The sequence below is a fragment of the Muntiacus reevesi genome, chromosome 3 (genome assembly GCF_963930625.1).
Source record: "Muntiacus reevesi chromosome 3, mMunRee1.1, whole genome shotgun sequence".
NCBI lineage: Eukaryota > Metazoa > Chordata > Mammalia > Artiodactyla > Cervidae > Muntiacus > Muntiacus reevesi.
Window position 1 is genome coordinate 121126353 of NC_089251.1, and position 24003 is coordinate 121150355.

Here is a 24003-nt window from a genome sequence, read left to right on the forward strand (position 1 = left end):
CTCAATCAAGCCAATTCTCTAAAGACAAGTCAACAAAAAAGACATCAGATTGGATATTGTATTCATATACTTATCCCATTATTTTTAGTCAATGCAGGATATGAGTCTTTGACAGTATCTGCAAGATATTAAAACTAGAGTAGCTTGTGAATGATATAAATACTATCATATATAATATAGAGAAATTTAAAATAACAGATTTTTAAATTAGTTGTAAAGATATAGCAACTACTTTTGCAATGTAATCCTAAAAAGAGTGCTTGCTTTGGCAGCACATATACTAAAATTGGAATGTAATCCTAAAAAGAACTAACAATTATGTGAAGCCCCAATGTAAACTCGTCACTTGCAATATATGTGGTACCCTGGTGGGAATGCTGACAATGGGGCATGCTTTGGAGGAGAGGAGGAGAAATGTATGGGAAATTTTTGCACTTTTCACTCAATTTTTCTGTCAAACTCAAACTTCTCTAAAAAATAAGATCTACTGAAAAAGATAAAAATAAAAAAGTAAAACAAAGCAAAGACAAAAGGAATGACAACATAAAAATAAAATAAAAATATAATAAAATAAATATACTCACTATTTCTGCTGTATGACCCCTAAAGGTATGGTAACATTTTCCAGTTTCTACACTCCACAGTTTACAAGTCTTATCAAAGGAACCAGTGGCAATTTTGTCACTAAGATTTAAAAAATATATATATGGAATTTGAAAACAAAATCAATCACAGTATTTGATACACAGAATTAAGATAAGACATTAATACATGGATCTCTATTTAGAAATCTACTTCACTTTTTATACTTCAATAAAATTAACTTTAAAAAATAAATAAGCAATTTATTACTCAGTAATTTATTTACCCTCAGGAGTCCTGAGAATGGGAAGTGCCCCTCTCCACCCCACTCCCACAAAAAATTTTATTTCACTTTTAAAATAATAAGCAATCCAGTAAATCAACTATACTCCAATATAAAATAAAAAATTTAAACAAGCTAAAATAATAAGCAATCCTGTATCTGTTGCAGTGAAAAACAAAATAATATTCTAATTTTTGAATAGTATCTCTTTATGTGTTCAGTTTTAAATATTTTACATTTTAAATATAAATTGTGTTTAAGATTGCAATAATTTTTTCATTAATGAATATGGTAAAGGATTTAGTTTAGAAAATTACTAACAAGTGGAAATTAATAATGTGTAATATGGTTGTAGGAATATGGAAAAATTCTGTTAGATATACTGAAGACAGTAGTATCAAATTTAAAAGAAGGAAAATGGAAAGATATAAATCCAATTGAACATGTGCCAGATAAGGTTTTGAGAAGTTAGACAGTAAGTGTCCCCTTGAGAAAGTAAAATCTGTATTTTTCCAATTGTAAGGTCTTTAAAGAAGAAAGAGGATTTGGAGAGGAAATATGATAAAGACTTCCATTCCTTTCAAGCAAGAAGCTTCACACATTTATTGTGGATCAGGGCTGCTGATCAACACCCAACAAGTAAGAGTAAATTAGCCTGTTCAACCCTCAACCAGGGAACTAACATCTTTTCCTTTACCCTGACCCCTGTCTGTCTTTTGAACTAATAGCAAGTCATCAAAAGTTCACACAGTTGGGCCATCACTTGCAGTGCAAGCTCACTGCTCAAAAGTGTAGGAAAGTGTTCATTTTACCCCATCTTCAACAATGTTGTTGTTCAGTTGCCCAATCGTGTCCAATTCTTTGTGACCCCCATGGATGGCAGCACGCCTGGCCTCCCTGTCCCACACTGTGTCCCAAAATTTGCCCAAGTTCATGTCTATCTCATCGGTGACACCATCCAGCCATGTCATCCTCTGATTCTCTCTTCTCCTGCTCTCAATTCTTCCCAGCCTCAGGGGCTTTTTCAGCGAGTCAGCTGTTTGCATCAGACGTTGAAAATACTGGAGCTTCAGCTCCAGCATCAGTCTTTCCAAGGAGTTTTCTGGGTTGATTTCTCTTAAGATTGACTGGTTTGATCTCCTTGCTGTCCAAGTCCCAGCACCACAGTTTGAATGTGTCAATTCTTTGGCATCTTGCCTTCTTTGCAGTCCAGCTCTCCAGCCATACATGACCACTGGGAAGACCATAGCCTTGACTATATGACCTTTGTCAGCAGAGTAATGTCTCCGCTTTTCAATACACTGTCTACGTCTGTCATTGCTTTCCTGCCAAGAAGCAAACGTCTTCTGATTTCATGGCTGCAATCACTGTCTGCAGTGATTTTAGTGTCCAAGAAGAGGAAATATGTTACTACTTCCACCTTGTCCACTTCTATTTGTCATGAAGTAATGGGGCCAGATCTTACTTTTTTTAATATTTAGTTTTAAGCCGGCTCTTTCACTTTCACCGACTCTTCTCCTTCACCCTCATCAAAGAGACTCTTTAGTTCCTCTTCAATAATATGGCATGTAATTTATTAACATCTTAATTTTTGCCATTCAGATGGCCAAAACATAAAAATAATTTTAAAATTCACATGTACCTAGTTGTTAAGTATGTCTATTCATGTTTTTAACTATTTTTCTGTGTTGTTTCTATTGATTTGTAAAGGAGTTCTTTACATGTTCTCCATAATAGCTCTTTGTTGCATATATTACAAATTTTCTCACAGTGATCACTTGACTTTTCTTTTATGTATTCATTTTTTAAACATACATATGTTAAGTTGTCTGTGCTGAAGCCCATCAGTCTTTTCCTTTGTAAAACAAAAATGTGAGGGGTCTTATGGCCCAAAATACATATCCCCCCCAAAATTATAAGTGCTCAGCAGAGCTGCAGACTTTATAAATATCCAGACTAACTCTAATGCCTTGAATCTCTCCTCTGTCCTCAGTCCCCCCACATGGTTTTCTGTGGTCTCTAATACGAAATGAAAAGAGGGTCCTTTCTACAATGTCTTCTCTAATTTTTATAATGGCCTCATCTACAACTTCATTTAGTAACAATTTTTTCAAATATTTACCTTATCTGTGTTTTCATAGGAGACAACAGCTTTAATTTCACACATCATATTTCACTAGCTTAAGCAATATCTAATTAAATTAGATTATTACAAATTGAAAGCACAACCCCCCACAAGCAGGTTTGTGGACAAATACAACTAACTCTTGATAAGCTGAAAATGTCCCCAGTAGAAAGATAAGTTAAAGGTACTAGTGGATGGAGTAGTTGCTGCAGGCATTCAGACAGCTATAGGTATAAGTAGTATGTCTTATACCTATAGGATATAAGGATATAAGGACAGAAGGATAGAGGACCTTGGTAAGATCTACTGAATGGGTTAACTAGAAGTTAGTTTAAAGATGGTTCTACTGCATTTTGTACTGCTATTTAGCATGTCACTATGCACGGTTTCCTACCTGATACAACTATAATTTAACTTCTACACAAAGCAAACCGTTTATGCATGTACAGCCCTTCTCTTGTGGTCCAGCGCTAGAAACATCAGCAGGAACTTCCGATCAGAGTTCATCTTCCGATCAGAGACCCACCAACGGCAGAGAGTCAGTCCTGCATCAACGGGAACTCTTGCTCACCGCTCTACTACTGTGTGATCCTAGTAGGGGTGCCTGAATTTTATCTATGTTATATGAGGCCAGTAATACCCATCCCAAAGCTACTTTGAACCCTGAAGAAGATATTTAAATTTTTTTATTTTATTGTTGGAGTATAATTGCTTTGCAAAGTTGAATTCATTTCTGCGTACAATGAGGTGAATCAGCTATATGTATACATATGTCCCCTTCCTTCCTCTTGAGCCTCCCTCCCACTGCCCCATCCCACCCCTCTCGGTCACCACAGAGCACCGAGCTGAGGTCTCTGTGCTATACAGAACACTAGCTATCTATTTTATACACTATCTGTTTTATACACACACATATATATGTGTCAACGCTACGCTCCCAATTCATCCCACCCTCCCCTTCCCACAGTGTCCATATACATCTGCATCTCTATTCCTTCCTTGCAAATAGGTTCATTTGTACCAATTTCCTGGATTTCATATATATGCCTTAATATACAATATCTGTTTTTCTCTTTCTGATTTACCTCACTCTATAGGACAGACTCTAGGTTCATCCATACCTGCAACCATCCTAGTTCACTTCAGTCGTGTCTGATTCTTTGCAATGCTATGGGCCATAGCCCACCAGGCTCCTCTGCCCATGGGATTCTCCAATTAAGAACACTGGAGTGGGTTGCCATGCTCATCTTCAGGGTTTTTCCTGACCCAGGGATCGACCCCCCCACCTTTTCCATCTCCTGCATAGGCAGGAGGGTTCTTTACCACTAGCGCCACCTGGGAAGCCCTAGGTTCATCCACATCACTACAAATGACCCAATTTCATTTCTTTTTATGGCTGAGCTGGGCTTCCCAGGTGGCGCTAGTGGTAAAGAACGCACTTGCCAATGCAAGAGACATAAGAGACATGGATTGGATCCCTGGATTGGGGAGATCCCCTGGAGGAGGGCATGGCAGCCCACTCCAGTATTCTTGGCTGGAGAATCGCATGGAAGGAGGAGCCTGGCTGGCTGCAGTCCATGGGATCACACAGAGTCAAACATGACTGAAGTGACTTAGCATGCACACACTATAGCATGCATCAGACACTCAGCAACTTTTGGTTCTTCATCTTCCTCTTTTCCTTCCCCACTAGATGGAGGGAGAGTTGAATAAAAGAATCAGTGGATTAATAAGGAGTCACTGAATGAGTGGATGTCTTCTTACCCGTAAGGGTTGTTGAACGCTATGGCATACACCACATTCCTGTGACCCTCCAGGGTGTGAAGCTCCTCTCCAGAGGCAGTGTCCCAGAGCTTGCATGTCCGATCATAGCTTCCTGTGATAAAGCTAACACAAGCAGTGGAAATACAGCGCAAGGTGAGACCAGCAGTGTGTTAATAAAGACCTTTGTTTTTGCTTGCAAAACTATAACCTCTTTATCTTGCTTTTTACAATGAAAATTCTGTATGTAGAACAAAGAGTTAACTGAAAGTGAAAGTGACTTAGTAATGTCCGACTCTTTGCGACCCCATGGACTATACAGTCCATTGAATTCTCCAGGTCAGAATACTGCAGCGGTAGACTTTCCTTCTCCAGGGGATTTTTCCAACCCAGGGATCAAACCCAAGTCTTCCGCACTGGAGGTGGATTCTTTACCAGCTGATTCACAAGGGAAGCCCAGAATACCGGAGTGGGTAGCCTATCCCTTCTCTAGGGGATCTTCCTGACCTAGGAATCAAACTGGAGTCTCCTGCATTGCAGGCAGATTATTTACCAACTGAGCTATCAAGGAAGCCCTCATACTCTCGTTTATCTCACTTTTTACAATGGAAATTGTGTATGCAGAACAAAGAGTTGAACTGAGAACAATATCTAAATCCTTTAACTTGGAAACTTTTCAATTGTAGCCCAAACCCAAAAAAGGAGTTACTAAATAAAGAGTAATCCTTCCAATAATCATTCTTATACTATGGTTACATAGCTAAAAAATGTTAATAATCGGTAACCTTTTCTGAAACTCTAATACATCTTAATAAATAACATCATTCTTCCAGGCAGTCAGACCATAAGATCTTGGTTTCGTCTTTGATTCCTCTCTTTCCCCCACATCCCACACACAATCTATGAGTAAATTCATTCTATTAGCCCAGTCTCAGCATACATTCTTAGGATGGTCATGTCTCACTAGCTCCATCACCTGCATGTCTTGCCTAAACAAAGCCATCTTCTATCAGGGTGTGCCTCACACATGGTTCTTACATATCTATTTTCCTCATAGAAACTGCATTTACTTTTTTAGACTTCCTCAAATGGCTTCCTAGTAATCTAGAGGAAAATGCAAACTCTGCTCATGGTCCACAAGGCCAGCAGCCCTGGCTAACTCCTGGATCTCAACTTCTCCCCAAAACATGGCCTGATCAGTCACATTCTCCATCAGCAGAAAGCTGGTCTCTGAAGACCTGGATTGTTTCTTTCAAAAACATTTGTCTTTCTACCCATCCAATTTACCACCATCACCCCCCCAAGCCATGGAACATGACTGGTACACTAAGAGGTGTTCAATAAATATTTGTTTAACATTTAACAATCCTTTAATATCACTGTTCTGCTACAGGAAGTGTTAGCATATTGTTCTCTAATAGCTTGAGTTAAAATCATAGTATCTTCATTATTCCTAAATATGCCATTAAGAAAAAATAATTCCCAAGTACAGAAAAAATGCACAACATTGAAAAGCCAGTCTTCATGTCAAGTGGTGATGATAAAAGGTGAAACAAATTCTGCTATCTAAACCCAACCAAACAGGAAAGCTAACAAGGCAGTATGTTTTTCATTCTCTTCTTGGTGTTTTCCTCCTAGCTTCTCAGCGAGTATAAATTGGTATGGTCATTATGGAACACAGTATGGTGGTTACCAAAGTAATTAAAACTGGAACTACCATATGACCCAGAAATCCCATTTCTGGGCATATATTTGAAAGAAATGGGGTCAGGATCTTGTAGAAATGCCTATACTCCCATGTTCACATAGCATTGTTCACTATGACTGAGATATGGAAATAACCTGAATATCTGTCAAAGGATGAATAGGTGGATAAAATGTGGTATATATCTATAGATAGATCGATAGATACAATGAAATATTATTCAGCCTTGAGAAAGAAGGCGATCCTGCCATTTGCTACTACATGAACAAACCTCAGGGACATGATGCTAAGTGAAATAAACCAGACACAGAAGGACAAATATCACATAATCTCACTTATAGGTGGAATCTAAACAATAGCAACAAAAATGTTGAACTCACAGAAGCAGAACAGTAGTTACCGGGGGCTAGGGAGGTGGGAGATATGAGGAAACACTGGTCAAAGTGTGCAAAGTTGCAGTTATGTAGGAGGAGTAAGTCTAGAGATCTAATGTACACCCATGATGACTACAGTTAATAATACTGTAATGAATACTGGAAATACCCTGACAGAATAGTTTCAGGTCCACCAAAAATGGTAACCCTATGGAGATAAGATGTTAGTAACCTTGACTGTCATAAACATTTCACTATGCATATGTATCAAATCATCATGCTGGATACCTCATGGGTGCTAGCGCTCAGTTGCTCAGTCGTGTCCGACTCTTGGTGAACCCATGGACTGTAGCCCCCCAGGCTCCTCTGTCCATGGGGATTCTCCAGGCAAGAATACTGGAGTGGGTTGCCAAGCCCTCCTCACATTATAAGGAGGCAATTTTTATTTTAAAAAAGATTTGTCAGATCACCAGCCCAGGTTGGATGCATGAGACAAGTGCTCAGCGCTGGTGCACTGGGAAGACCCAGAGGGATGGGGTGGAGAGGGAAGCGGGAGGGGGGATCGGGATGGGGAACACATGTAAATCCGTGGCTGACTCATGTCAATGTATGGCAAAAACCACTACAATATTGTAAAGTAATTAGCCTCCAACTAATAAAAATAAATGGGAAAAAAAAAGATTTGTATCTCTTGGTTGTTAAAAATTAGAAATATAAAAACAGAAATAGACATACACACAGAAATAAATACGCAGTGCACAGATTTTCGGACAGTGAGACTGCTCTGCGTGATAACATAGCACTGTATAGATGTTGTTATACATTTGCCAACCCACAGAATGTACAAGACCAAGAATGTACAATATACAATGTACAAAACCCTAGTGTGTACTATGAACTTTCAGTGATAATGATGTGTCAATAGAGTTCAACAGTTGCAACAGATGTAGATCTCTGTGGGAGATGGTGATAGTGACAGAAGCTGCTGGGGGGTGGGGAGGCAAGGCAGAAGTTATTCATAGATAGGAAATCTCTGCACCTTCTGCTCAATTTTGTTGTGACCCTAAAGTTGCTCTAAGAAAATAAAATCCAATAAATTTTTTTTTAATAAACAGAGGACCTTACCATGAGCCTGATTTATTAAGTGCAACGTTAGTCAGTGGTAGTATATGTGCTCTGAGAACCTTCAATAAAAGAAAACACCATTTATTTCAAACTCGAACAAAATTATTCAGCCCATTCATTTTAACTTCCAACCAATGAAGACATTCAAATGCATCTTAATTATATATAATAAATGGATAGTACACAATATTTGAACAAAGGAGGAAAACACATAGGACTTTCTCTTATTAATACCAATAACACATCTGGAGGTTACAATAATTACAGAAGCATGATCAAATCTATGTTTTCTATCAATTTGCCTTTAGATAGATTATGTCTATGAGATATCAAATAGCTGTTGTTCAGTTGCTCAGTTGTGTCTGACTCTTATAGCACACCAGGCTTCCCTGTGCTTCACTAGCTCCCAGAGTTTGCTCAAAATCATGTCCATTGAGTCGATGTTGCCATCCAACCATCTCATCCTCTGTTGCCCTCTTTCCTTCCTGCCCTCAATCTTCACCAGCACCAGGGTCTTTTCACTAATTTATATTCTCTTTCACATATTGTACATGGTTTGTATATATGCATAAACAGTATATGTAGGAAATAAACCAAAGACGTTTCAAATACAGATTGACAATGAATCATTCCTTTTTGAATCTTAAAGCTTCTTTAGAGTCGGGATATGTCATGGAATTTATATTTCCATCCCTACGTTGTCTAGCACATAGTGGATGCTTTATATTTATTGAATGAATATACTTAAATTGGACCATCTGTTTCTAGGTATAATGACTGGCTAGACTGGGACAGTCCTAATTATGTCTACAGCCAGAGTGTAACTATTAATATCATCCTCCTTCACTATCAAAATATTCCCTTTAGAGGATAAATTACAAGGTCATCTAAGTTATAGAGCTCATATTTGAAGTAAAATAGTGCCACCTGCTGGAAAAAGAATTATTACAAGAATGACTATCTTTCAGTAAATTGAAAAAACGAATACAGATTGTTGAATACTTCTCATCAGACAAAATATACTGAGTATATAAATAACAAGTATATATAAGTCATAAAAAAATAAACTCAGTGTAACATAAATCATTTCTAAAATAAAGCATTAAATGTTGTTAAATAAAGAAAAATGAAAGCTGTTATTGAAGTTATAAAGGACATTTATTTTAATTTAGTTGCCAAGATTATAGATGAAAATAAGCATATTTTAATGGAATTAAAATTATTATACAATCCATATCAATAAATAATTTACTGAAATATAGTTTAGTTCACATAGAAGCAAAACATTTGAAATGTTGATACACCATGAAATACATCTTAATATTACTCCAACTGGAAAAAAATTTAATTATTCAATAACTTAAAGCTACTTTAATGATTATTCTTTAGATTTATCATTTTAAAGAAAAGTTAAACCTGTCAACAGATGTATAGAACAGTCTTTTGGACTCTGTGGGAGAAGGCGAGGGTGGGATGATCTGAGAGAATAACATTGAAACATGTATATCTCAGGGCTGGTGCACTGGGATGACCCAGAGGGATAGGATGGGGAGGGAGGTGGGAGGGGGGTTCAGGATGGGGAGCACATGTAAACCCAGGGCTGATTCATGTCAATGTCTGGCAAAAACCACTACAATATTGTAAAGTAATTAGCCTCCAATTAAAAGAAATAAATTTTAAAAAAAACCTGTCAAGAAACCAGTTTTTGAGTTTTATTCATTCATTCAACAAACATTTAAGATTTAGTGTTAGCAAAAGTGTGGAGGACCTGAAAGAAAACATGATTGATATTTTATTTTAGATTAGTAGAATTAAGTAATTCATTGAAGTTCTTCCACTTAGTATCTTTAAGCATGCATTACCTTAAAAAGATAGAATTTGTGATTGCTGTGCTGTCCGAGTTTATTTTGTAATCTCTGTATTAAAAGTTTGACCTGGTCTGATCGTGAAGCCGTGATGAGAGGTTCTACTTTCTGTATCTCTTCTACTAATGCACTGACATCTGTACTGAAATTCACCAAAAAACACAAAGTTACTTTTTTCTATGTCAGAAATTGCACATACATTCACTACATGAAGGATTGCATTGCTTTACAAAGTTTAAGAATTATAAAATGTGAACAGCATCATCATGTTCACCAAGAGATTTCCAGGGAAAAAAATCACAGAAATCAATAAAGAGCATCTTGGCACGGATGAAAGCTACCTGGGTTCTCTTCAATGCCTTTCCATTACCTGAGACTTCTCTCGAGGAAGGTGTGCAAAGATTCTGATTTGCTCATCTAAGAAGGCCAAGTGCTGCTTCTGAATAAGAGCTCTTTTATTTTTTTTCTGTTTCTCTTTTTCTTTTAAATAAATATATATTAAAGTTACCCAATCCTACTTTACTTTCCACGTTACCTATGATCTCCCGTTTAATCCTATAACAACCCTCTAAAATTTAATGCTTTTCATAACTATTTTGGGGATGAAGAAACTGAGGTTCAGAAAGTTTCAACTTGCTGTATTTTGGGAGAAAGAGAAAGTACCTCACCAAAGCAGACATTCAAAGAACTATCATGATTATTAATTTCTTAAGACTATAACATTATCTCCCTGAAAGAGAACCAGTGTGAAAAATACAGATGCAAATTTCCCCCAGCATTCAAATAATTTGCAGCAATTCTAGTAAATTTTGCTAGGGCAGAATATTAATTCAAGACAAATATTAATGTCTGTATACCACAAAACATCCAGAATAGGGTCATTTTGCCAAACACGTCCCCAAATGGAGAAAGAATTCACAGGCCGGGCTGCTATGGAAGAGGTTAGCCAATGGCCTCCAGATGTAGCTCCTTCAGAATTCACATCAGAGTTTGAGCCCAGGGCTTGCTCTTCTTTTCAGCCCTCAGCCCCTGGCTAAGCAAGGGGGCCATGCAAGAGCCTGGCCACTTCTGCCCTGTGAGCCTGACCATTTCCCCTTCTGCCCAGCCCTGCCTCATTCTCTGATATGTCCCAGGCGTCACCTCCCAACAACCTTGTACTCACCTACTTCTGCCTCAGCATCTGCTTTGCAGAAATGCATAGTCTAATAAGCACCCTCCTTTTCATAAATAAACATGTCCTGAGCTCTAGGTTTGTGCGAGGCGCTGAACTAGGAGACCCTTCATTCAGCTACCATTGATTACTTGCTATAAGTTAGGCCCAGGGAGTGTCCAAGATATGATGCCAGCTCTCAAGCAATACAATCTTTCAGAATAAGAGTGAATATTTGGAACGGAAATGAATCAGAGATGGTTCCTAACAATGACTTTGAAAAACTCAGGGGTCAACAGAGTTAGACCTGCATAAGAATTCAAAAGATAATAACGCCTCTTGGAAAGATTTTTGTTACAAACCAAAACAGATTTTCAAACCAAAAGGTTTATTTTTTTTTTTTTTAATAAGGTTGGTTTGGGAAGAAGGAAAGGACAGACTGATAATCTTTTTCCTACGCCCTCCTCATTTAAGCAGGAGCTGTGTTCAGTCACTTCAGTCATGTTCACCTTTTTGGGACCCCATGGACTGTAGTCCACCAGGCTCCTCTGCGCATGGAATTTCCCAGACAAGAATACTGGGGTGAATTGCTATTCCCTCCTCCAGGGGATCTTCCCAACCCAGGGATCGAACCCATGTCTCCTGTGGCTCCTACATTGCAGGCAGATTCTTTATCGCTGAGACACCCCAGAAGCCCATTCAGCAAGACACTAATATAAAATTCACCAAGACAAACAGGAAATAATAGACCTAGCACAATTTTTTTAGTAATGTATTGTCTGCAGTTTTATGAGCTCATCTACACACCGTCCTATGTCAGGGTTTCCCAGTAATGATTTTGGATATGAAATACATGCTGCATTTATGTAGCTACCTTACCTGTGATCAAGATCAAGCAAGTCTATGGATTTGGTCTTTAACTGTCCACTTTTTTCATATTCCAACATAATTCCTAAAAAATAAACAAATATATTATAAAACACTTATGATGACAGCTTAGGCCAAAAGTTAACCTACTTAGATACAATTTTTTCTTTTTTTTTTTCCATTCTTGAAATTTTTCAACATAAAACATATGCAGATATTCAACAAGTAATTGAGTAAATAAATAATGTAACATTAAGTCATATAATTACTCATAACTCAGAGAAAGGTTGGAAAGAACTAGCACTTCAGAACCCACACAGCATAATCCAATTTCCTAAATAGACGCATCTTCAAAATCTGGCAAGCAAATTAGCAAAATTGTTTTCCTTATTCACAACTATCTTATTTTTAATAAGATGAAAAATGTTAAACATTTGTATGCCAACTACTAAAAATTAGTTGGGTTTCTGTAAAAATGAATCTAGAAAATAGAGTGCAAAATCTGGAACATGTACATTTATTTGACCGCTTCACTGTGACAAGACATTAAGGCAGTATGCTCACTGAACTCCAATACGAGCAAGAGGCTGTGACATGTGCAATGAAAAGTATAAGCAGAAAATAGATAAAGAAGCTTCCAGGAATACATGTTGCTTGTCAGAGATTGTTTCTCACAGTATCTTAATATTCTTGATCGTCTCCTGGCTATGAACCATAGGTAACGTGTGATTTCCAAAACACTTGGGTAAGAAGACGCTCACCCCTCCGCCAGTTCTGCAATGTACCAAAAGGCCAAGCTTCAAAAGGTAAAATTGTATTGCTTACCCAGCTCATATTCAATCAACAGAAACCTTTAAAGTGCACAAAATACCAACCAGTTCAATTAATGCTTATTTAGATCCTTCTTCTGGCCAAAGGGGCCCCCATGCAATAAATAAACAACAAAGATTATCATAACTGAGTCAACTGAAAAGCATGTATTCAACACCTACTCTTCACAAAGCACAGAGATACTGAAGGATAAAAGATAAAAAGGGAAAGTCCCAAGTTTGATTACCCATATTACTGCTATGTTCCTTTAGTCTTTGGGAATCTAGGTTAGGGAGAGGAATTATTCAGTGGATGCCAACAAAAGAATGCTCCTGACCTATACACTATTCAAAAGAGGGTGGGAGGACTGAAATTAAAAGATTAGGAGGTGAAACATAATTGCTTTATACACAGAAGGGATAAAGGTAACATGAAAATGATTCAGTGGTGAGCCATACTTTTCCTATTTGATAAAGTTATTTAACACCCTCCTGCTATTCAGTAGTACCTTGGAAACTTGCAATATCATGTGGCTTACCAAAGATCAGAATTTAAGTATCTAACATGCTAAGTGAGATGATCTTATTTATTATAAGATAACCATTAAGGCAATAGTCACAACCATGAGTCTAAAGTTTTACTTGAGTTTACTTGCTTTTAGAATTCTGGATTCAGAGTCTGACTCACTCACATTTCCAGGTGGATTCCACACATTCTGCTTAACCCACATCATCTCATTTAAACCGTTCATTTATTTAACACATATGTGAGCACTCATTTATGCACCCATCTCTACTAGAGGCTCGTTCAGAGGTTCTGCTCTAGGAGCTACAGATACCATTGTAAATGAAATTAGCAAAGTCCTTGTCCTCATGAAGTTGATGTTCTAGTCGGGGAGACTAAGCAAGATAAATAAGTAAAGTTTATTTTGGTTGAATTGAGATAATGCTAAGAAAAGACAAAACAAGGAAGAGGGTTCTGAAATCCCATGAGGAGAAGGTGCAAATTCTAGGAAGGAGGAGGCTTCACTTTACTTACGTTTTATTTAAAAAAAAAAAAAAAAAAAAGAAGAAGCTAAAAGTAACAATATCCAGGGGAAGATTATTCCAAGCAAAAAACCAGCAACTGCAGAGACCCTGACTGGGGGCATCCTGGCCCACCCGAGGAATACAAAGCAGAGAAGTGCTGCTGGAGGGGGAGTGAAGTCAGAGAGGCCAAAGCGGGTGGACCCTATATGGTCTTGGGCATCATGGCCCTTTCAGTTTAAAAGAAATGAAAGCCACTGAAGCTCTGGAGAAGCATGGTGACATAATCAGATTCACGCTTTAACAGAGTCACCTCCACAGAAGTGGGGCAAGTATAGAGCCTCTAGCAATAAAGAGAATGGTGGCCATGATTCTGGAGAGAAGTTGTTGAACTCTGTATATATTTTGAAGGTGAACTGGCAGGGTTTGTCCCTGGACCAAACATGGAGAGGAGAAAAAGACAAGTCTAAGGTTTTGACAGAAGTAAGTGGAGGAATGGAGCTTCCATTGACTGAGCAGAGGTAGACCATCAGAGGCCCCACGAGAGATGTATGTTGGACCTCTGAATGAAAAACCAGGCAGGCAGGTACTTAGGACTACTCAGGATGATTTTTAAGGCTTGAGAATGAATGAGATCGTCCAGCAAATGAATAGAGGTAGAGAAGTTCCCGATGGCTCAGCAGATAAAGAATCTACCTGCAATGCAGGAGACACAGGAGATGTGGGCTCAATCTCTAGGCTGAGAAGGTTTCCCTGGAGGAGGAAATGCCACCCACTCCAATATACTTGCCTGGGAAATTCCATGGACAGAAGAGCCTGGGGGGCTACAGCCCGAAGAATCACAAAGAGTTCGACACGACAGCACAACCATGGACGGATGCAGAGAAGTCCAGGGACAGAACTCAGGGACACTCCAACATTAAGATCAGAAAGAAGAGGACAAGTTAACAAGATAGACCAAGGAGTGACAATGAGGCAGAAGAAAACATGGAATGTGTGTCCTGGAAGTCACAGGAGGGCAGAGTGACCCAATGGATCAAGTGCTGCTGCCCGATCAAAAAAGACCAAGACTGAGATGGGACATGGCCAGTGGATTCAGCATTATTGGAGGTGTTCACTGAGGATCTGGAACAGTTTCAGTGGTTCAGTGAGGGTGAAACCATGACAGGAGTGAGTTCAGAACAAAAGGAAGAAGAGAAATCGGGGACAACATTCTTTGCAAGGAGGTTCACTCCCAAGAGAGACTTGAGAAACTAGCTAAAGGGAGTCAGTAGACATATGGGATAAGTGTTATTACCACCACCTGACTGATGCCTTAACAAATCAAAACCAAACAAATCCTCAAGTTCCACATTTTCACATGCTGATATCCAGTTATTCTTTTAATTAATATTAATTGGAAATGTAAGAGGGAAAAAAACTGAGTGTCCTTACTACAAACTTGCTACTAGCTTCATGTCAAAGTTGCACTCATGCAGGGAGGCAGAAGGAGGATCTCCTGAGTTTTTAAACATTTATTTTAAAATCACAAGTTCTATATCTGGATCAAACTCATTTATCATACACATTCATTTACTAATAAACTTACTCAATAAACACTGAGGGCCTCCTATATGCCAGAGTCTTTTTTACAGCTGAAGAAGCGATGAGGTCTCAGTTCCCATGGAGCTTACATTTTATGGGAGGGAGAGAGTCATTCAAAACATAGACAATAAATGTACTTTGATAAATATGATAAAAGACAATAAAACAAATAGTTCAGAGTAAGATCGATGAGGAGAAGTGCTTCTTTGAATAGTGGTAATGGAAGGTCTCTGAGTAGGTGACACTGACCAAGACCAAATGAATAAAAATGGCCAAAGTCTAGGGACATCTGAGTCCAGAAAAAGAGATTGATGAGTGAAATGCCCTCCATGAAGTCTTGGAAGAGCATCTAAAAAAAATCTGAAGTGTAGTGAGTGTAGGCTAAATCCTACAGAGTGTGGATCTTATTTTGAACATGATGAAAACCTACTGAGTCCAGATTCCACTGGCTGTTAGTAACACACAGACTGCAGAGGATGGAGTTAAAGCAGGAATCCAGTTGACAAGCCCAGGGATGGAGGAAGTAGAAGTGATGGTGGGTGAGATGAAGGTAGGGATAGAGGTGAAAGCAGGAAGGTGTGTGGGGTCAAGAAACTTGTGCCAAGGAAATGAGGAGAATGTGATGGACTCACAAAATACTTTGAAAGTAGAGCTGACAGCATTTGTTAATGAACTGGATACAGGATGTTTCTGCTAGAAAAAGTGGATGAGGTGGTGATGTCATCCATGGACCGGGCCCAGCCTGAAACAGCTACACAACTAGGAGGGGACAGGAGAAAATAACCCATGAGGTCTGTGCCTATTAGACATCTTCATGGAGATTGTGAGTAAGCAGTTGAATGCATTACTGTGAACGGTGTGGTGTTCAGTGCTAAATTCTTCAAGTCCCACCCCTCCCAAAGCTATCCTAAATCAAACCAGTCCAAAGTGATATCACCCCCCATTTGACATCTTAAAGACAGTTTTCGTTCAGACTTTTCATTGAGCAAGTGTATTTTGTCTTCTACTGCTTTGTGGCAAGTTTTGAGAACTTTTTACTTTATATTTTTAGTTTCAATGTGAGTTCTGAATCAGAAGCCAAGAATTCTGCTCCTATTTCTATCCTTGTCAATCTGTATGACCAGTGGACTTCACTTATCCTCTAAAAGTCAAGAGGACTAGGCAAGAGTGTCCTACTCTACACTTGATTTTAGCCAAAAGACCAAGAAGCAATGCACTACTCTAAAACTAGAGCATTCTAGCATTCTTTGGGTTTATTTCATAGTTCCTGAGCTCACTGGAACTTTTTTTTTTTTTTTTTTAATTTTTATTTTTCAGTGGGTTTTGTCATACACTGATATGAATCAGCCATAGAGTTACACGAATTCCCCATCCCGGTCTCCACTGGAACTTTTTAAAGCCCCATGTTGCAAGAGCACAAAGTGTACACAGTAAAGTGAATGCCTTAGTCATTCAGTCCTGTCCGACTCCTTGCCACCCCACCTACAATAGCCTGCCATGGAATTCTCCAGGCAAGAATACTGGAGTGGGTTGCCATTCCTTTCTCCAGGGGATCTTCCCCACCCAGGGATCGAACCCACGTCTCCCACATTGCAGGCAGATTCTTTACCATCTGAGCCACCAGGCAGGGCTTCAGTAAATGTGTCAAGGGATTGATACGTACAGTCTGGAATTCGGTCACTAAGGTAATATGCTTTTTAAGTATGCGCTTTTCTTCCCATACTCAACAAACCTTGACTTGATCATTCTGGTGCCTTTAAAATAAAAAACAATGTGACCCTTGTCAGCGTCTTCCCTTCCAGAAACAATATTCCACAACATCACTAATCGCCCCCTCTCCCTCCCCTTCCACTTCGTTCCTAAGTAACCAGAAAGCATTACAACTCAGCCATTTAAAAGTTTAAGGATTTTCTTTTTAAAAAAGAAGAAGAAGAAGAAGAAGAAAGTCTTTCTTTTTTTAAGTTTTGCGAAACCAACAACATCCGAAGTACAACATCCGAAGCAGTGAAGAGCGCAAGTTAAGAAGCACCAGGCTTCCCAAGGGATCATCCGCTCTGGACACCACCGCTCGGGCCCCAGCACTTTTCCTCTGCCCCAGACCCTCCCGGTGCAGACCTCCACGTGAAAGCAGAGGGGGGCTGGCCCGTACCTGGCGGGTAATACCGGAGCAGGAGGCTCTTGAGCTTCATTTTCTCGCTGGGGGACCACCAGCCAACAGACTTGGTCGCCATGGAAACGGCCAAACAGCAGACCGCTCCGGCGCGCATGCGCGGGGGCCTCTACAAGCTCCCGGGACGCGGGGCTTGGAGCTCTGGCTGTTGGGGCTCATCCCGCCGCTCAGGCGTCCGGGGATTGGCTGGCGGGTCCCGGAGACGCGCGGGCGCAGAGCGCACCCTGCCCGCTCCGCCGCCCACCTCTGTCTGGGGGTTCCCGGAACGGGACAGGGGGTCCAGGGCGCCGCGCAGGGGGAACGCTCGCGCCCACACCGCCTTCGCCCGAATCTGCACCTCTACGGGGTGGGTGGGACGAGTTCCCCTGGTGTCTTCAGTCAGGGCGACTTCACAAGGGGCGAGGCGCGGCCGGGGACCGCGGGCCTCGGTTGCAGCCTGGGCCACACGAGCTTTAACCCACTGGCTTTCCAGTCCGGAGGGTGGGAGTAAACTCCCGCTCGCGGTTACCATTCCTGGCCCTTCATGTCTCTGCCCCCACAAAAGAAAAATGACCTCAGCGTGGTCGCCTACATTTGGGGTCGCTGTGCCACATACCGCGCTAACTCACAGTCCTAGAAAAGGTATTAAAAAGCAGACATTACTTTGCCGACAGAGGTCCGTGTAGCCAAAGCTATGGTTTTTCCAGTAGTCATGTATGGATGTGAGAACTGGACCATAGAGAAAGCTGAGCACAGAAGAATTGATGCTTTTGATCTGTGGTGCTGGAGAAGACTCTTGAGAGTCCCTTGGACTTCAGGGAGATCAAACCAGTCAATCCTAAAGGTCACCCCTAGATCAGAGCCGTTGGTTGTGAATGATGTACTGAAATTTACAGAAATAAGACCCCTACATTGTCCTGGTGATGATGATGAGTGCTCATTTCAGCGTACAGAGAACCTCGTAAGACTCTAACAGGGCTTTAGCTGCTGCTGCTGCTGCTAAGTCGCTTCAGTCGTGTCCAACTCTGTGCGACCTCATAGACAACAGCCCACCAGGCTCCGCCTTCCCTGGGGTTCTCCAGGCAAGAACACTGGAGTGGGTTGCCATTTCCTTCTCCAATGCTTTAGAGGCCTCCCTAAAAGTTGTGTACTTACCTGATGCGAGGGGGTCAAGAATCTGCCTGCCAATGCAGGAGATCAGGTTTGATCCCTGATCCAGGAAGATCCCTTAGAGAAGGAAATGGCAACCCACTCCAGTATTCTTGCCTGGAGAACCCCATGGACAAAAGAACCTGGAGGGCTGTTGTCCCTGGGGTTGCAAAGAGTCAGACAGGACTTGGCGACTGAAAAATAACAATTAAAAGTTGTAGAACACTTTTCATCAATTCATGGCATTCTGTGCTGATCTGACCATTCACTCTCTAGATCAGCAATTGCCACACGTATGTATTTGTACATATAAATCTAATACTAAACTCTGGGTTTCTTCCCACTGACGACTGTCTTGAACTATCAGAAACTGAAAAGTTAGTGATAATCATTTTATTCCCACAAACCACTTCAGTGCAACGCATTGAAGCCACCCTGAAATTCAGTTCTCACAGTATGTCCCTGGACTAGAAGCAGCAGCAGCAGCAGCATCACCTGGGAACCTGTTAGAAATGCACATTGTTGCCCTGCCTGACACCACCTACAGAATCAGAAGTCCTAGTGGTAAGGCCCAGCAGTTTGTGTTTAGCTTTCCTGGTGATGCTGATGAGTGATGAAGTCTGAAAGCCACTGCACTAGTGTAGTAGGTTACTTTGGCTCGGCCAGGTCTGGGTGAAATTGGACACCCTCCCTCTGCCTTCAGGCCTGTTTTGTATTCTAAACCATCTTCCCTGATTGTCAGGGACAGTAAACTGGTTGCTCAGAAGATGTGAATAAGACCCAGAAACAACATGGGAAGAGAGGGAATGCTTTGCATACTTGGGTTTCAGATGCTCCAAGACACTGAGTGGGACCGATGGACATCATACAGAGGGCAGGAGAAGACGTCCCCTAGGAAGGAAGGAGGGAAGCAGGGCAATCCCTACAGATGGGAGAGGGGGAGAAGGATGAAGGGAGAGAGGCAGGAGTCGGTCTGGGGGATCCAGATTCAGCACTGATGAGGGACAGATGGGGCAGGAAGGGTTCCAGCTACAGTGGGGCTTGGTGGTTCCCATTTGACTGCATTTATCTTGGAGAGTCATGGCATCAATGAAAAACTGCATCACTAGTCCTCATTGAGAGTGGTAGGTTAAAAAGAGAAGTGCAGTTCCCTTCTGGAGAGAAAGACAATCCCTTCAGAAGATCAGAGCCGGGCAGTAGAAGTCAGCTGCACAGACCAGTTAATAGCAGTCTGCCCCAGCAGACCCCCAAGCAAGGAACTGCTTCAGGGTGCAGACACACTGATGACACATCCCTTTTTATTTTTCTCCCATCCTGCCTCCATCCCAATGAAGGACTATCAAAGCATCTGATCTTTCCTAAGACCAGAAAACTGCTGGGGCTGAGGTCCGCTAATTTTATCATTCAATCAGTGTGTATTGAGGACCTGTGAGCTCCAAGCATGTTCCAATTACAAAGGGATCTAATTCTGAAAAAAAATACTTCAGGGGACCCATTCATAGAAAGACTCAGACCTCAAATGGGTTTGAAGCTATTGCATTTATGGAGAGGGGCACGTCTGTAGGTGAGACCACACTGACACTCACAGATGGGCTACTACTGAGAAAGGCAGGAATACCAACAGGGCTGATTAACAAAGTTTCGCAGCTAGTTGTGATTCCTTAGCGTGGACTGCTTGACCGGAAGCCTTGTTCTGCCACTACCAGCTGTGTGCTCTTGGACATGGTCCATAATCCCTATGGCTTCAGTTTCCTCATTGGAATGACAGGAATGATCACAGGTTCTGAACAACATAGTTGTTCTCACTGAGTCTGGCTCAATCAGAAACATTCTGTAGCTATCAAGGATGGTAATGATAACAATAAGCATTTATTATCCTATGATTGTGTGTTCCAAATTGGGGAAAGAATGTATCCATATTGTTCCTATTGAAACTGATCATCTAGATCAAAAATTACTCTGGCAATCACTTACGTTCAATTTGGAGTCTTTTGTATGATATTTAACAACAGGTATGCTTTACTACCAGAGAAGGCAATGGCACCCCACTCCAGTACTCTTGCCTGGAAAATCCCATGGACAGAGGAGCCTGGTAGGCTACAGTCCATGGGGTCGCGAAGAATTGGACACGACTGAGTGACTTCACTTTCACCTTTCACTTTCATGCACTGGAGAAGGAAATGGCAACCCACTCCAATATTCGTGCCTGGAGAATCCCAGGGATGGGAGCCTGGTGGGCTGCCGTCTATGGGGTCACACAGAGTTGGATATGACTGATGTGACTTAGCAGCAGCATGCTTTACTACTTATGATATTTTGCATTATTCTAACAGGTGGCTCAGTGGTAAAGTATCCACCTGCCAATGCAGGAGATGTGGGAGACGATCCCTGGATCTGGAAGATCCCCAGAAGGGGGAAATGGCAACCTGCTCCAGAATTCTTGCCTGGAAAATCCCATGGACAGAGGAGCCTGGCAGGCTACAGTCTATAGGGTTGCAAAGAGTCAGATACAACTGAGTGACTGAGCAATTAGTATAAATAATAAAACTAGCTTAAATTTCTTAAGAAATAATGACTTTCTCTATAGATCCTAATAGATTTGTCTTTTTAAAGAAATGGCTGGTGAGGATTTAGAAGTATAGAGAGAGTTCTATGCCTGATCAAGTCTAGTGATAGTCCAGGAAAAAACAATAAGATATAAAAGGACCTGAAAATGTCAGAACATGAACAAGGATATCTGGGGTGGGCATGATGCTACCTTCCATGCCTGGTACCTAGTAGGTCTTCCATTGATGCTCGATGCTCAAGAGTTTGGAGGATGCATTGGCAAGAGAAAGGAGCAGATTATGTGCAGAGACAGGGCAGGGTTAAGAGAGCCAGATACCTGGAGGCAGAGTTCAGCTCAAAATAAAGAATTTTGTGCCAATGTGTCCAGTAATGCGAGAAAAAGTTCTGAGAATTTCCCATCACAGGAAGTGTTCTAGCTGAGGCAGTTTGCCCAGATGCCAAGATTATTGCAGAATGCAGTGCTAAATTGGCTGAGAACAGGGTTAGATAAGAGAGGTCTAGTTTTCCTTTTGATGCCACAATTCCATGATTTTGTGCTCTTCATGTGTTTTTATAAGAGAATGCATGTGGAAAGGTGAACCATGGTGGGTCACTAGTTGGAAGACAGAAGTTCCAACGCTGGCCTTCTCATCAGTGACCTTTAAGAAAGTCATTTGTCACATTCCAACCCTTGGTTACTCACCTGTAAATCACTCTCATTCCATACAACTTCAGCATACCACAACTTGCTTATTCATGCTCTGGGACTTTATTCTTGTCATTCTTTCCACCTGATAAGCTTCCCACTTCACCTGTTCTAAAGTCTTACCAGGCTAGATCACCTTCTGCACAGGCTTATTTCAATTCAACAGTATGTGGTAGGCGTGAGTTTCACATCACAGTTTCTGAATTATTACCTTCAGGCAATTCCTGCCTCAAGCTCCCATTTGGAAAGCTGCATCTGGCCACTCTCAGATAAGCTCATGAGAAACCACTGATTCCTTGGTCATTTCATGTTTAAAACCACATTACCCTCAGAACTGTTGTTTTTTTCTTCCTCCAACAGAGTTGTTTTTTAAATATATATATATAATGTAAATATTTATATATAAATATATATATGTATATATTTAATGTGAACCATTTTTAAAGTTTTTCTATTGAATTTATTGCAATATTGCTTCTGGTTTTCATGTTTGGGGTTTTGGCCCTGAGACCTGTGGTATCCTAGCTCCTGACCAGGGATTCTAACCTGCACCCCCAGGATTGGAAGGCGAAGTCTTAACCATTGGACCTCCAGAGAAGTCTCCAATGGAGTGTATTCTAAATCTCTGAGGGGTCTTACAACATAGCCACTTCTTACTAACTGATGGAGAAAAGGTCTAAAATTCTCAGTCTTGGTTATCCTTGGCCTCAGGCTCCTACTTGCATGAATAACCCTCCTCCTGTTTGTCAGAGAACTCCCTCCCACCTTGTTGCAGTCAATTGCAGAGATGTAACTGTGTCCTGCTTTCGGTACCAGCTGGACACTCTACTAAACATAACCTCTTAATTGCTTACTCTAGGAGAGAGACCTAGTAGGCTCTGTGTGTGTGTGTGTGTATGTGTGTGTGTGTGCGCGCACGCGGGAGCTAAGTCACTTCAGTTGTGTCTGACCCTTTGAGACCCTATGGACTGTAGCCCACCAGGCTCCTCTCTTCCTGGGATTCTCCAGGCAAGAATACTGGAGTGGGTTGCCATGCCCTCCTCCAGGGAATCTTCCGGACCCAGGGATCAAACCCACATCTCTTATGTCTCCTGCATTGGCAGGCAGATTCTTTACCATGGTGCCACCTAGAAAGCCCTTAGCTCTTTGCTAATTTCCATGCCTTACTAAGGAGCCCAGCAAACTTGCAGTTATCTAAACTAACCAGATTGACCAGGAGAATCTAGGGGGCTCTCTCCAGTTTACATTGAGAGGCCATTTCTACTTGATTTCCATCCATTCCTTTGATTCGTGAAAGCTCCTTTGTGAGGCTTGTTGAATTCCAATATAATCTCAGAAAGCTGGTATCTCTCTTCATTCTGCTTGGATCCCCAAACTCCAAAGGTCCTCTCCCCTACCCTCCCACCACTCACCATAATAAACTCTCCATCCCTCTTTCTTTACCCAGATGAAAGGATTGTTTCCTAAATATGCTTTTGATTGTGGTGCTGGGCCTGGGGGATGGGATTGGTTTAAGATCATTTTGCCAATGCCCTCTGCCTGCCTGAGAAAAAGGTCCCTCTTTGTCTTGTGAATAATAAGCAAGCAGGTAAACACATCCATCAGGGCTTTTTTTCGTGCTACCACCAGCCAAAGTCATGCCTTTGGGCAGATTATAAAAATATGTCGAGGCTTCCCTGGTGGTCCAATGGTTAAGAATCCACCTTGCAATTCAGGGGACATGAGTTCAATCTCTGGTCTGGGAATATCCCATATGCCATGGAGCAGCTAAACCCAGGCACCACAATTGCTGGACCCACACACTACAACTACAGAAGCCTGTGAACCTAGAGTCTACCCTGCAAAGAGAGAAGCCACTGGAATGAGAAGCCCTCGCATTGCGCCTAGAGAGCAGCACCTGCTCACCACAACTAGAAAATCCCCATGTACAGCAAGGAAGACTCACCATGGCTAAAAATAAAATAAATAAATCTTTAAAAAAATAGATTAACCTATGGGTTAGAGGATTACCAAGGTATCTCTTCACTCCTCCTGGACTTCCAGGGCCAGGCTTCGAGGAGGCACTTCCACAGCTGGCTGACCCAAGATAAGCATGGACCAGTTTTCTCCCAACTCATCCTCCGTGGCAGGTCTTCATAAGTTGCCCAGGCTGCCTGCAGAACCCATCAGCCAAGGCAGCCCTCCACTTGTGCAGAG

The 24003-nt window shown here is 41.2% G+C and overlaps 1 protein-coding gene across 1 annotated transcript in view; it reads right to left on the reverse strand.

The window, feature by feature from the left end:
- The window catches only part of DAW1 (dynein assembly factor with WD repeats 1), a 35084-nt gene extending 17639 nt beyond the window's left edge, over positions 1–17445 (reverse strand). Inside the window, exons 1-6 of the mRNA XM_065927621.1 lie at positions 17406–17445; positions 11850–11922; positions 9818–9962; positions 7956–8014; positions 4755–4877; positions 585–684 (exon numbers count right to left, since the gene is read on the reverse strand). Of these exons, the coding sequence (XP_065783693.1) occupies positions 585–684; positions 4755–4877; positions 7956–8014; positions 9818–9962; positions 11850–11922; positions 17406–17445 (540 nt within the window). The remainder of the gene's footprint in view (positions 1–584; positions 685–4754; positions 4878–7955; positions 8015–9817; positions 9963–11849; positions 11923–17405) is intronic.
- Positions 17446–24003: the final 6558 nt, after the last annotated feature.